Here is a 14,501-nt window from a genome sequence, read left to right on the forward strand (position 1 = left end):
GTTTTGTTTTTGGGTTTGATAGATCTGAATTTGCTTGATTCATGCAATCCAGTATAGAACTGTGTAATGTGTATTATGTACTATGAAAAAAGGCTCATTCTGAAATGCTTGAGTAAAAAAATACATTTTATGTATTAACATTTTATGTATCAACCTTTGAGCATTTGAACATTTATTTACAACGCAAAAATTATAAACTTTACTAGATGTAGTTAGTTATTGCGCCATCACAGTATTTGAAAAGAAACGTGAGGAGAGTGAGTCGCCAGTCCTATATGAAAAGCATTTTAGGGGGCCCTTGGCTTTTGGGGCCCAAGGCGGTCGCCTACCTTTGCCTAATGGGTAAGTCCGCCCCTGGGTATAGGCAGTTGTTTATGGAAGGTATTGTGCATTTCTGGCTTTGTTTCTAATTATATATTTTAAGCACTTTAATGATAATACCAGATTTGTTAATTAGGTACTACTTTCTAATATTGTGAGGACATAAACCACCACTGTGCCTTCAATTTCTATATTTACACTGTTCCTTTTCCATTATTCTATATCTCAGTTAATCAGTGGGGTGTTTGTTGCACCAAAATTCCACAATGGCCAATTTACACAGTATAAAAAACATTGAACTGCAGATGAAATGCTATGTTATATATATATATCTTACCAATGAGAACTACTAATCGGGGTCTCTCATTGGGCTTCTGCTGGTAACGTGTCACTTCTTCATAGATCAGGAATTCTGGGTCATTCTGGTCAGAAACATTGGCCTCTCCTGAAGAACCTCGACGGTCCTTCCGACTTAGGCGGAAACTTCTCCTTAAACCGGCTAAACAGAGTCAAGAAAGCAGGTCACAAATCAGAATTCAATTATTCATTACATGACAAGAAAAAAAAATCAAGATTAATAGTTGTGTTTATGTATTTTCACTACCATTCAAAAGTTTGGGGTCAGTAATGTTTTTTTAAAAAGTGTCTTAATCTTAACCAAGGCTGCATTTATTTGAAAAATATATATTGTGAAATATTATTACAATTCAAAATAATGTTTTTTTATTTGTAATCTTTTATAAAATGTAATTTACTCCATGATGATAAAGCTGAATTTTCAGCAGTCATTGCTCTAGTCTTCAGTGTCACATGATCCTTCAGAAATCAGTCTAATATGCTGATTTGCTTATTAATTGATTATTATCAATGTTGAAAACAACTGCGCTGCTTTTTTTTCAATTGATTCTTCAGTGAATAGAATGTTTGAGAACATTTTCTAACATTATAAATGTCTTCATTGTCACTGTCAATTTTAATGCATTCTTGCTAAATTAAAGTATTTTACTCAAAAAAAAAATCTTATTGACCCCAAACATCTGAATGGTAGTGTATATTTATTGTATTTGTAGAAGTTACATTTTATTTCTTCTCTAACACAATTCAACCTCATACAGTGCACTTAATCATGTTACAAGTGAATTATGTGAAACACAGAAAGTGCAACCATAATAAAATTAAGTGTTGAAATTCTTCAACTTACACTCTTTAAACTCTTAAGCACTTTTATTTTGTATAGTAATGATAAAGACATCACCATAACCTAACCAGTAACCATGAAACTTCTGCCCCTTAACTAGTTTCAACTCCAGTGCAACTCCTGTAGCGTAACCCTAATCTTCACCTCAATCAGTATTGTTATGAGAAGTGATGTAAAGTGTGTTATTTTTCAGGACATGGAGGTTAATGGTGGCGGCTGTGTGGGAAGATCGAGGACTGTACCTGAGTAAAACTCCCAGGAAAACACCTGGCCACAGGAGGGAGTCACTGCATTACACTTCGAAGAGACTACAGTGCGCATTAGACCACCTCACACTTGTGCATAAGCCACACTCTGCCCTCAACAACTGACCCCAAATCAGCTTTGCAGTTCATACATTCATTCCTGAGGTCATTTATAACTGACCATGAATTATTAATTCCTGCATCAGCATTACCCCAAAAGTTGGCCAGCATGGAATCTGCACATTTTATCACAATTCCTGTAACCGTTGAGGGGAAATCTGCAGCATGCAATGAATTTAAATATTTATAAGCATAGTATAATGTTTTAAATGGAACAGAAAGCAGAGAACACTTACTAGCAGCTGAAAGCAACAACAAATCATCCAAAATATTTAATAAATTGCAAACGGGATATGCAAAAAAGTGTTTTAAATCACAGATATTCAATTCTGCTGAAATTTACATTCTGTGGAGGCAGATTCCATGCTGTCAGTAAGTCTGACTTCTAGACTTTCCCACTGTCATCTTTGGCACTTCCCACTATTATCATCACTACCAGATTATTACAATGATTCTAGGTCAGTGGCTAAGGCTGAAAGTTGCCATCACGCACATTAGCTATCACACACTTGACTCGGTGAGTGAGTGCACAGCCAATCGTGCAGGGTGGAATGTGCAGAGTGTCCAATAGAAGGGCAGCAGCCTGACAGTGGCTCTGGGGTGAGTGGGGTTTTTAGGGATGGAGGACTTAATAAAGCAAAAGGCAGCAAAGGAATACATTCACACAGACTGGGCAAAGGAAGGAGAAACAATAATGTACAGTATGTGGAAAATAATGTGTTTTTTGAACCTTAAACCGCATAAACACATTTCATTACACCAAATACACAAAATAATGTTCTTTTTAGCAACATCATATGACCCCTTTAAAGAAGTGTCTTATGTCCAATAAGACTGCATTATTATTATTATTATTATTATTATTATTATTATTATGTACAGAAATATTGTGAAATTTTATTATCATTTAAAATTATTGTTTTCTATTTGAATATGTTTTTAAATGTAATTTATTCCTGTGATGGCAAAGCTGAATTTTCAGCATCATTACTCCAGTCTTCAGTGTCACATGATCCTTCAGAAATCATCCTAAGATGCTGATTTGCTGCTCAATAAACATGTCTTATTACAATTATCAATGCTGAATACAGTTTTGCTGCTTAATATTATTTAAAATAAAAATTGTTTTAAAAATATAAATGTCTTTTCTGTTACCTTTGGTCAATTTAATGCATCCTTATTGAATAAAAGTATACATTTCTTTCAACAAAAAAAAAAAAATCTACTTCTAATAAAATTGGGATTTCCATGGGCAGAAATAGTATAAGGTGCAATCCATAATAAGCCTAATGTAGATTAAAAAAGGAGGCATAATTGCAGAAATTTAAATAATCACTGCACATGCTATTTCAGCGTAATTATCACTTTGAGAAAAAAAAAATACAATTACAGATAGTTAGTGAGCAAAAAAGTTTCTGCGCTGAAAATTTGCTTCAATGTTTCAAATATCATAGCAATACTTATTCACGCCACCCACAGAAAGTCACAGTATCAAAACTCTTCACAGATCATAAGAAAGAGACACTGGTGTCAGAGAGAAAGTGAGGATATGAAGATGAAAAGCTGTCAGCTTGTCGGTCGTCCCTACTGACACAGATTTCTGCAGCTGCTACACATTGTGAAAATACCGTGATAGCCTGTGAATGAAATATCTAACACTATATGAACTGAATATCACTTCCTTTTCTTCACTCTTTTAACAGCTCCTCAAATTAGCACTCATTAACTAATGAGACTTGAAACATGCCAGACATGTTGCTAACACTTTTAACTCAGAGGGATGACAACCCCTGTCTTTCTTTGTATTATCAGAGTATGTGAGTGGTGCAGAGCATGATATTGCCTAGAGCAATGATGTTTTATTTGTAAATTGGAGTATTGGTGTTCTCAATCCCTCCAAATCCACTCCAATATCTCTCCATCATGGACATAACGCAGAGCTATACTGTATGTGAGCAAGAATTCATCAAGTGCAAAACAGTGATTATGGACTAATAGCTAAAAAAAAAAAAAAAAAAGAATTTAAAAAAAAAAAAATCTGTAAATGAAGATTCATATTAGAATCAGGAGACGGACATAACTAATTCTGATACTGACTCAGACGATAAAAGTATTTATAAAAATACAATAATATATCAATTATATTATTTTAAATTAATTTAATTTATAATTCATTTTTTTAAACGCATAATTAAAATACATTTAGATTTATAATGAAAATAATTTAAAATTTTATGATTTATAATTTAATAATGTATTTTATTATCAGAAAGGCATTGACAGGAAAGTGTGAAAAACGTGTGAAAATAGTCATAGATTTGTTGGCAATTCTGCACTTTTTCGTGATTGTGTACTCTATTCACATCATATACATCCATTTTCCTCACAATGCTACAAAAACTGCACTTATTTCACTTATAGTACTAGCAGTCAAAAGTGTGGAATAATTAAGATTTTTACATTTTTTTGAAAGATGACTTATATGTTCACCACGGTTGAATTTATTTGATTAAAACATTACCATTAAAAGCAGTACCATTGTGAAATATTATTACAATCTAAAATAACTGTTTTCTAATTTAATATATTTTAAAATATAATTTATTCCTGTGATGTCAAAGCTGAATTTTCAGCAGTCATTACTCCAGTCGTCAATGTCAAATGATCCCTTTCACCCCCAGGATCCTTGATTAATAAAAACGTTCAACAGAACAGCATTTATTTGAAATAGAAATCCTTTATAACATAAATGTCCTAACTGTCACTTTTGATTCATTTAATGCATTCTTTCCGAATAAAAGGAGCTGCAGTGGAGTGATTACTGAGGGCAAATTGCTCTCGTTCTGCTCCACTCACATATTCTTTCTAATACTATGTTAAATCAAAGGTGTAAACAAAAATAGCAACCAGGTTCCACTCTTTCTTTCAAAGGCATCAGTGCACCACTCCAAATTGGTTTCTTCACGGTGAAAGATTTTGACTGACCTAAAATTCCCTTCACACTGCCAAATACCAACACCCCGCCCCCCCAATCCGGCCTCCCCTCATCAAGGGCTCGGCCATAGCTCTTGGCACACAGGCAGGCAGCAATAGAAGCTCACTCAGGCAGAAGTTTAGTACATTTAGCAGAGTTAGTAGGCGCTGGGTACAGGAGTGGGCATGCAGTTTCTCACCTATGTACTGTCCATTGAAATAGCCCTCACAGTCACAGTCTTCTGTAGGGAGGCAAGCAGGGAGAGAGGGAGTGAGCAGAGGAGACCAGGATAGAGGAAGGAGGGCTGCAGAACTACAGTTACACAAGCAGGTTCAACAGTTAGGCAGGCAGGCGGCAAGTATTTCAGTAGTCTGTGGTGGGCATGGCCAACCCAGGGGTTTGTTATTTGCCAGGAAGAATATAATGGTGTGATAGTGTATAAATGTTAGGATTCACTTGTGTGGTTAAGTGGGACTCAGAGGAAACAATGAGCGTTTATAACCTACAGTAAATGAAAAACAGGCCCTTAGATTGAAAAAGATCATGAGAAAAGGTGATAAAGATTAAAAACATACTAATGGAATATAACATCACCTGAGAGCTATAGACATTATATGAAAGAAAACTGGAAATATTTGTAGTATTTGTAGTGTTACTCAGTAATTTTGTGTTTCTGTTGCACTGGCTATAATGCCAGTTGTTAAGGACTTACACTGACACCTAACAGTGTTAATGTAGTATTATGCAAAAGCAAAATGTGTTGGTCTCAACAAGACCCCCATGAGTTGGTTAGCTACAATTGAAACAGTTCAGGGCCAATAAGATTGTATTTATTTTAATTTGTTTATTTATTTATTTTTTATTTATTTATTTTTTGACAATAAATGCATTTATAATGTTACAAAATATTTAAATGCTGTTTAATGCAGTTAAACATTCTATTTAGCAAAATAATGTATCAACGTTTTCATAACAATATTGAACTGTGCATTAATAATAAGAAGAAATGTTTCTTGAGCATGAAATCAGCTTTTTAGAATCATGTGACACTGAAGATTGAAGTAATGACTGCTGATGGTTAGCTACAATTGAAACAGTTTAGGGCCAATAAGATTGTATTTATTTTAATTTGTTTATTTATTTATTTTTTATTTATTTCTTTTTTGACAATAAATGCATTTATAATGTTACAAAATATTTAAATGCTGTTTAATGCAGTTAAACATTCTATTTAGCAAAATAATGTATCAACGTTTTCATAACAATATTGAACTGTGCATTAATAATAAGAAGAAATGTTTCTTGAGCATGAAATCAGCTTTTTAGAATCATGTGACACTGAAGATTGAAGTAATGACTGCTGAAAAATCAGCTTTGCATCACAGGAATAAAGTACATTTTAAAATATATTAAAATAGAAAACAGTTATTACACAATATTATTGTTTTTACTGTATTTTGATCAAATAAATGCAGCCTTGGTGAGCATGAGAGACTTATTTCAAAAACATTAAGAAATCTTACAGACTCCAAAATTTTGAACAGTAGTGAATATTTAGATATTTATTTTTATTAGGCTACTGATGTTACTGGAGTCTTCATCTCCAGTGTACATGATTTTAAATGATTTATTTCAGTATAAAACGCAAGTATTACTGAGTGCACCTTTAGGAAGAGAATAAAGAAAGGATTGAAGAAGAAAAGTGACGTGATGTTTGAGATCTCAGAACATTAGTTGATAGTGTACTAAGGGAAGACTTGATAAGGGAAAAGATGGAAAATGGAGTGAAGTGAGAATCTCAGAGAAAAAAAAAAGGTCAAGACCTCTAAAGTGGGACGGGCCAAAATCAACATTAAGGGAAGATACAGACGTTTGATTCTTATAAAACTAGCTACTTGTCATGCTAGGTTCATTTTATATGAGGCAATACATTTTGTGTGATTTGTTCCTCTAATGCTTTAAAAAAAAGTAATGGACCATCAAAGTATATCTTATTCCTGGAAAGTGTCATGCATCAAAGCCTCTCTCTCATTGAATGTGTGTGTGTGTGTGTTTGTGTGTGTGTACAGTAGAACAGCAGTTGTCTCTGTCCAGGAATTAATAGATTAGGTGACACACTGGCCTAATTTCATAATCACTGTGGAACCAATACAAGTGTGTTGTGTGTGTGTTTGAGGGTGAATGTGTGAACTCAGATCTAGAAGACCCACCTTTGTCACATCCCTGGTCATCTGGTGTCAGCAGTAATAAGAAAAGGAAAAGATATCATGACAAAAGAAGCCAAAACTGCAGACTTCATTTACTCTGAATTGGAAAAGATGCTACACTGGCCCTGAAGTTTATTTATTAAATAGAGAGTTTCATAAATTCCATCATTCCCACATCTTGCAGGTCAAAGTGTGTCCAGCAGTGAAGACCCACACACTGATGGAGTAATTAAGGAAGAAGCAGAAGAGGAACAGATATAATGCACATAATGAGAGTCTGTTGTGAGAGAGAGCAAGTGAGAAGGGTGCATTATGCATTTTGCTAAACTGTAGATGTGTCTGTTCTCTTTAGATTAGTGAACATGAAGCATTTGGTTGGAGCTCAGTAATCACCTGGCCACTTCACACAAGCACACACATTAGCAAATTATGCCTCCCGTTAGTCAACACTGATTAATAACTGAAGGGGTTTTCCGTAAGGAAGGAAGAATTACTGAAATACTCACAGGCAGCTTTTTTTGGAGACTTTGAGCTTTGAAGGGTGCCCATTTTTATTCTGTAGGCTAACCGCCTGAGGGGAAAAACCATATGGGGAGAACTTCAAACAGTGGAAAAGCATCAAATCGCTTGACAATAATGTTTTGTACTAGTATGACTGGATATTCCTGTCTCTGGAGCCATCAAATATACTATTAAGCGAGATCAAAAAAATTCAACGGTGAGAAAAAAATGCTCCCATTCTTAGCATGAGAGTATAGCTAAGATGCAACCCGCTGAGATGAAAGAGGGGACAAAAAGGCAGGCTGGCCAATCTATGTCTAATAAAACCCAGGGTGAATAATTTAGAATTAATTTGATTGATTTAGCCTAAAGGAAACCACAGCTTTCAGAGACTGTATGTAATTTGCAGCTAACAATGCTAATAATGGTGCAGCAGCCACACTGTTCATATAAACCTGATTCACAAAATACTTAATAGCGTTGTTATTTAGAAACAGAAAACTGTCTTTTTACACATTGAAGCTAAGTCTGTGGTCATGCTCAACCTCTGGGCCCTATGCAATCACCCTTTTCCCTACACTAATGACGCCCCTGCTGGTCAGTCTAGGTTAAATGGTACAAGCTGAGTAGTTTGTTTGTTTATTGATTGATTTGATTGATTAACTGGGCAGGGCTACTAAAATATGTCTTGATTTCCTGCTAACTAAACAGCTTTAAGGTAGTAGGGTGTGTGTTTTTTAGATGTTTTGTCTCACCTCTCCTGAAACTGTTTGGATGGGATGAGTCCTGCACGCAGGTTGCAATCTCCCACTCTCTTGGCCTGCCACCACGTCTGATCATCCTGACTGACCACCTGCAGGATGTCTCCTCGTTTAAACGGAAGCCCTGCCTCCTGACATGGCGTGGCTTTGTCCTCCAATGGAGTGTAATCAAACAGCGCTCGCATGTAGACCTGAAGAAAACACATGGTATGAACAAGATGCAAACCCAGTGAACAAGAGAAAAAACTGGAGAGATGCTGGACTGATTACTGATAAATTACTAGGTTTTATGCCGTTTTATAGTCAATTACCTTGCTCTCTTTCAGCTTGTCCTCATCTTTGATTGCTGGGATGATCTTCAGTGTGATAGATCCTTGTGATTGAGACTAAGAAACAGAAAAAAAACCAGTTCAATTACTTCTCTTATTATGACAATAAACAGGAATGATTATGGTTTGATTTTATTAGGACTATCAATTGATTGAACTTTTTTTAAACAATTAATTATATGATATGGCAATTAATTAATTGAACTGTTCACAATCAACATTTGCTGAGAAAAAAGTGAAATCATTATATTACATAAGATAATTATAATAAAATGATAGCAAATACATTAAATAGACAAAGAAAATAAATATGTTTTATAGACGCATTATATGGACCAAGATTTTTTTTTTTTATATATTCTTTTATGTTCTACAGAAGAACAACAATCGTACATGAGGACAAGAACAAAAGTTGAAAGACATGAGGGTGAGTAAATGATGATAGGATTTGCATTTTTGTGTGAATAAAATGCTTTAATGATAGGAAAACTCCTTAACAAGGAATTTAGGAAGCAGGAGTTGTTAATTCTGTGTTTATGTGTCTTTTTTGTTTTTTGCAATGAATTATACCAAATGAATGTGAAGGAGGTCTAGGAGAATAGTATTACCAGTAGTTGACTGATCTCATCTGGTCTCTTGTGCATTACAGAGCTGCCGTTGACCTCTCTCAGTTCATCACCGACATGCACCAGACCTGCGGATAGAGGAGGACTACCTGATTTACAGATTCACTACCACATGTTCAAGCTGTACCTGCTGTGTGTGATCCATAATACACTTTATAGGCGTAGTTCAATGAATTTTTAATGACCAAATAGATCATTCCCACCACACACACACACACACACACACACTATATTCCCATGGCAACAGCTGTGGTCAGGTGGTTAGTGAGTCTGTTTGATTCCCTTGATTGAGTCTCTGGGGACTCTATTTGACCACAAAGATGGGCCATGTGTCATTGCAGCAGACATGCAGTCTAGTGCTCATCACAGAGCGAGGTAAAAATAATCATATCTAGCACACTCAGTAGAGGTGCAGGATATTCAGACACTTCAATGGGTTTAGAGATGAATAGAACCTTTGAAGACTGCACTGGTGTTCCACTGATATACTCAATGGTAATTAAAAAAGATTCTCAGGTGTATATTTGGAGCATGAAGTAAACCGAGACCGCAAGATTGAAGACAAATTCTTTGAAGTGTCACTCACCACTCCTGTCTGCAGCCCCTCCTTTCATGATCCGAGCCACAATCACGGCCCCTGTGGAATCATCCCGCCGAATAGTGGCACCCTGAGAGATAGAAAGAGACCAACAGAAGGTTCAACTGCAGAGTAACACCAAGCAACAACCTAAACATTTATGATGGATCAAAATGCTGATGGACCAAATTGTCTTGTATCCTGAACTTTTATTTAAATGTAACTTACATTTATTTCCTTTAGTTGCCGTGGCAACATTTCTTATTTTGTTTAAGTATTAAAGTTACTAAAACTGAAATAAAAATATATTGTAAAAATCACAAAAATTACAACAAGAAAGCACAACGAAATGGCAAAACTACAACTGAAATTTAAATGAAAACTGAAAAAGTAACAATAAAATATATTCAAAATATTATCAAATAGTATAATAATATATAAATAATACTAAAATAACAGTTCAAGTGTCTTAATATTTTTAGGGTCACTGTATTTGTGCAACTGGCATTGTTTATTTCTCTTACCAGCGGCTCTTTGTTTTTGACTAGGCAGACAATCTTGACAGACTCCTCATCTAGTTCATCCTCAAAGTCATCGGGGAGAGGAGGCAGCACTGGGTCAAAGTTCTTCTGCGCCACCGTGTCGTGCACTGACAAAACCGCCTACCAAGCAGGAGGGATATGAGCTTCTAGATTTTGTTTTTGACTAAGTTATCATGAAGGTCTCACAACAAAAGTGTACCTGGAGATGTGGTGATGTCAGCAAATGTAGCAGCTCTTTTTCCGTCAAAGTTCTTCTGCGCCACCGTGTCGTGAACTGACAAAACCGCCTACCAATGCAGGAGGGATAGGAGCTAGATTTATCTAGAGCTAGATTTATCTAGATATCTAGATTTTGTTTTTGACTAACAGTTATCATGAAGGTCTAACAGTAAAAATATCGTTTGTACCTTGAGATGTGGTGATGTCAGCAAATGTAGCAGCTCTTTTTCCTCAGCACTCATTGGTCCGCTTTGCAACTCCTCTGCCACCTACCAATCAGTGATAGACGAAAATCAAAGCATTTAACAAGCTATCAAATAGCTGACTTTAAAAACAGGCTTATCGTTTTATCAAATAAAACAATTCAAAATATTATAAATCTTTACAGTTATATACACTACGGGTCAAACGTTTGGAATAATTACAGCTTTTTTTTTTATCTTATGCACACCAAGGCTGGATTTATTTGACCAAATAATTAAATAAATAAATAAACAGAAATATTGTGAAATATTATTACAATTTACTTTCAACAGTTTTTTTCTTTTAATATGTTTTATAATGTAATTTATTCCTGAATGTTCAGCAGCCATTATCCAGTCTTCAGGGTCACATAATCCTTCAGAAATCATTCTAAAAACAGGAATATATTATATTTCAAAATCTATTCAAATAGAAAACAACTATTTTAAATTGTATTAATATTTCAAAATAATGTCAAATTTATTTTAAAATTTTGATCCAATAATTGTAGCCTTGGTGAGCATAAGTGGCTTCTTTGAAAAACATTTAAAAAAGTAATTATTCTGAACTTGTGACTGTTAGTGTACATTATAATATTATATAAATGTTATTTATGTTTCAAAATGTGGTAAATTTTTTTCAATTGTTATTTGTTAAATAAATGATTATTAATATTTTAGATTTTTTTTTTTTTTTTTTTTATAAAATAAAAAAGAAATTATGGATATATATTTTTTGTAGCAAATTTGTCCCTGGAGTATGGCTAAATTAGAGGCACACCAAAGTTGTTCGGTCAAACATTTTAGGGTATCCTCATTCCCCCCCAGATACCATTAAACTCTGTTCTCATATATTATTGTAAAAGACGCATTAATCTTGCCTGTGGTGATGTGATATATGACAGACTGCAGCACTTACATCCTCTGCCAGAGTGGAGGCACTGTGGAGAACAGGGGTGGGGCTCTGCCTTTCGTACTGACGCAACTTCTCATGGATCTAGCAAAGACACGCACAATGCACATGTATAAAGAGCTGGAGATGATTGGTCTCTAACATATTTGCGGCCATACCTTTAAAAATAAGCTAAGGTAAATCATGCATGCTGTAAATAATTTATAATATATGATGCTGCATATGTGAGGTGAATTCAATGCAAAGCCCTGCATTAATGACACACACACACCTTCATCAGATAGCTGAGACTCCTCTCACTGAAGACATCCTTGAGGAAGACCATGTCCTCTTTGTGATTGGCATCTGGACGCAGCTGTGAGGTCAGCAGAGCAAGCGTCTCATGCAACCCTACATGCGAACAGGAGATCAGAGTGAGTGTCAATATTCTGACTATACATACATACAAGTGTGTTTTTATAGATGTGCAGCACACCTGCTCCGGCAGAGAGGACTGGCATGGTTTCTTTCATCGATCAGGAAGGGGTTGACCTAAAAGAGAGATTATCTTTATTACAGTACCCCAAAGTCTGACAGTGTTTTTACATTAGTTGGTTTTTGGGTTTACGGTAAAGGGATTTTATAAAATAAACATTTGCGATAATAGCTTAAAGTCTAATCATGCTATCATATCGCGAGATAACATTGGTTTATTATATTTTTAGCTTCCCCTTGTTTACAGCACGCAGAACGAACACAACGCGAGCCGTGATGTTCAATTCGCGAACAAATGACTCCTATGAACAGGTTCTTTTTACTAACTCAGTGAATCATTCAGTACTGTAACTTATTTGCAACTGACTCTCTGAATGAGCCGCATGTTATTTTTCATTTAGATTCGAACAGAGATTTTAACTGTTTCTGTATGTGTCTACTGAATGATTGTTCATATGACGGTGTTATTAAAGTTATAATTTCATAACAGATTTTTGATGTAATAAATTAGTAAATATATTCTAAAACTAGAAAAAATCCTAATTTATAGAACTTAAATTGTAGTTCTCATACTGGAGCAGTGATGTCAAAAGGTTGTTGAAAGGTAAACAAGCACAACCTCTGAACGACCATATTAAGCAACTTTATTCGTCAAGACAAGACAAATTTGCAACTGCTACTGAACTGAACTGAATCAACATTGAACTGGCTTGAGCTGAATAATGACACTATTCTTTTCTTTAGAGCTTTATAGCTGAATTGAATTTTACAACATTAACACTGTTATTTCCCCATTTATTAATGTGAATCTGCTTTGAAACAATCTGTATTGTATAAAGAGCAATATTGATAAATGTCAAAAACCAAATCCAACTAGACCAGGGTGTCAGGATTCAGACACACAAAAACACGTCACAGATGACCAAAAATAAACTCACATAGACCACAGGCCTATGATACCACTGGCACGCTAGTTTTAAAATTACCTGTTTTTTGTTTAATCTACAAGATCATTTATGTCTTTTTAATGTATTTTTTCATCTACCATCTATCTCTCTTGCTGGTTTCCTCAAGGTTAGTAATCAGTTTAAATGCCTGCAGTAGATCGGTTCATCAATATCCCGTAATGACTTATATTTCATATCATCTTACTGAGTGTGTTATGTGATATGATTAACGAATATTCAGCCATGATAAAGTGCTAGAATAGAGGGGAGAGAGTGACTGGAAGAGATGAGTGATGCTGTTCTGTTGGTGCCAAGAGCAGGAACACAAAGCTCAGAGTGCTGCCACAACTTCCTCTTTTGCACTATCTCTCCCTCACACACACTCTCCCAAAGCAATTCACAGATGCCATACTTTCAGAGTGCCTAGTGAAACAGAAATAGCATTTCCACAAGCACTGATCCATCTAGAAATGAGGCGAGAGACAAAAAAATAGAAACTTTGCTGCCGTTTTTCTTCCACGTTTTCTTCCATTCAACATAAGGAGGGTTGTAACATGTTTTATCCATTGAACCAGTTAGAAATGAGCTGCAGTGAAGTTTGACACTTTGTATAGACTGAGAGTTTAGCATGAAGATGGACATGTTGATGGTTTTTTTCTGTTCAGCACTTTGGTCCGCTTCGCTGTGTTTAAATGTGCTATATAAATAAAATGTACTTACATGTCAAGACTAAGCAATGAGGGCAGGTGAAGCAGATGAAATTTGCTCATTGTATATATGAACAAGCTCATGCTTATTTAGGGAGCCGAAATTAAACTAAGCTACTAATCCTAATTGTGAAAATAATTAGAACATCTGTGACTGTTCCATGTAGTGACACACAATATAACATCAATTGCATTTCCTGCTGTGCCTGTTGAAAAAAAAAAAAAATATATATATTCAAAATACACTTGAGTCCAACATAGCAAGCCATGTGTGACTGCACAGTACGTGTAAGAATATGGCAAATCACAGAGAGATTTACTCACTGTAAAATTTAAAAAAGGTGATGATAGATATCTGCAGGCACCTATAATACCATAAAACTGCATTCAATTCTCAGAAATATCAGAAGAGTGAATGTGAGAGATAAACTAATAATCCCTTCATGGCTACCACGGACAGAAATTCAAAGTTATTTTTGCTCTAAAGAATGATGTCATTCCCACTTTATGGAAAATAGCTTAGTGGAATCAATACACAGGGGCATATGAGGTGTGTGTGTGTGTGTGTGTGTGTGTGTTGTTATAAACAGCACAAATT

The 14,501-nt window shown here is 35.2% G+C and overlaps 1 protein-coding gene and 1 long non-coding RNA gene across 4 annotated transcripts in view; one reads left to right on the forward strand and one right to left on the reverse strand.

Annotated features, from left to right (window-relative positions):
- Positions 1-14,501, reverse strand: part of LOC107720025 (MAGUK p55 subfamily member 3-like) — a 23,544-nt gene that overhangs the window by 4,490 nt on the left and 4,553 nt on the right. Inside the window, exons 2-14 of one of the 3 annotated variants that reach the window (XM_016527597.1) lie at positions 12,251-12,306; positions 12,047-12,165; positions 11,782-11,859; positions 10,809-10,889; positions 10,384-10,521; positions 9,869-9,950; positions 9,265-9,350; positions 8,639-8,713; positions 8,322-8,518; positions 7,572-7,636; positions 7,069-7,089; positions 5,058-5,099; positions 659-820 (exon numbers count right to left, since the gene is read on the reverse strand). In XM_016527597.1, the coding sequence (XP_016383083.1) occupies positions 659-820; positions 5,058-5,099; positions 7,069-7,089; positions 7,572-7,636; positions 8,322-8,518; positions 8,639-8,713; positions 9,265-9,350; positions 9,869-9,950; positions 10,384-10,521; positions 10,809-10,889; positions 11,782-11,859; positions 12,047-12,165; positions 12,251-12,287 (1,183 nt within the window). In that variant the 5' untranslated portion in view covers positions 12,288-12,306. The remainder of the gene's footprint in view (positions 1-658; positions 821-5,057; positions 5,100-7,068; positions 7,090-7,571; positions 7,637-8,321; positions 8,519-8,638; positions 8,714-9,264; positions 9,351-9,868; positions 9,951-10,383; positions 10,522-10,808; positions 10,890-11,781; positions 11,860-12,046; positions 12,166-12,250; positions 12,307-14,501) is intronic. The other 2 variants (XM_016527598.1, XM_016527599.1) reach the window with 2 other exon arrangements.
- LOC107720026 (uncharacterized) lies at positions 8,469-9,438 on the forward strand. The gene is made up of 3 exons (XR_001637576.1): positions 8,469-8,534; positions 9,033-9,083; positions 9,306-9,438. It is a non-coding gene; the product is annotated as an uncharacterized LOC107720026 (long non-coding RNA).

Source organism: Sinocyclocheilus rhinocerous, unplaced genomic scaffold (assembly GCF_001515625.1).
Source record: "Sinocyclocheilus rhinocerous isolate Xijiao unplaced genomic scaffold, SAMN03320098_v1.1 scaffold273, whole genome shotgun sequence".
In the NCBI taxonomy this organism is placed as follows: Eukaryota; Metazoa; Chordata; class Actinopteri; order Cypriniformes; family Cyprinidae; genus Sinocyclocheilus; species Sinocyclocheilus rhinocerous.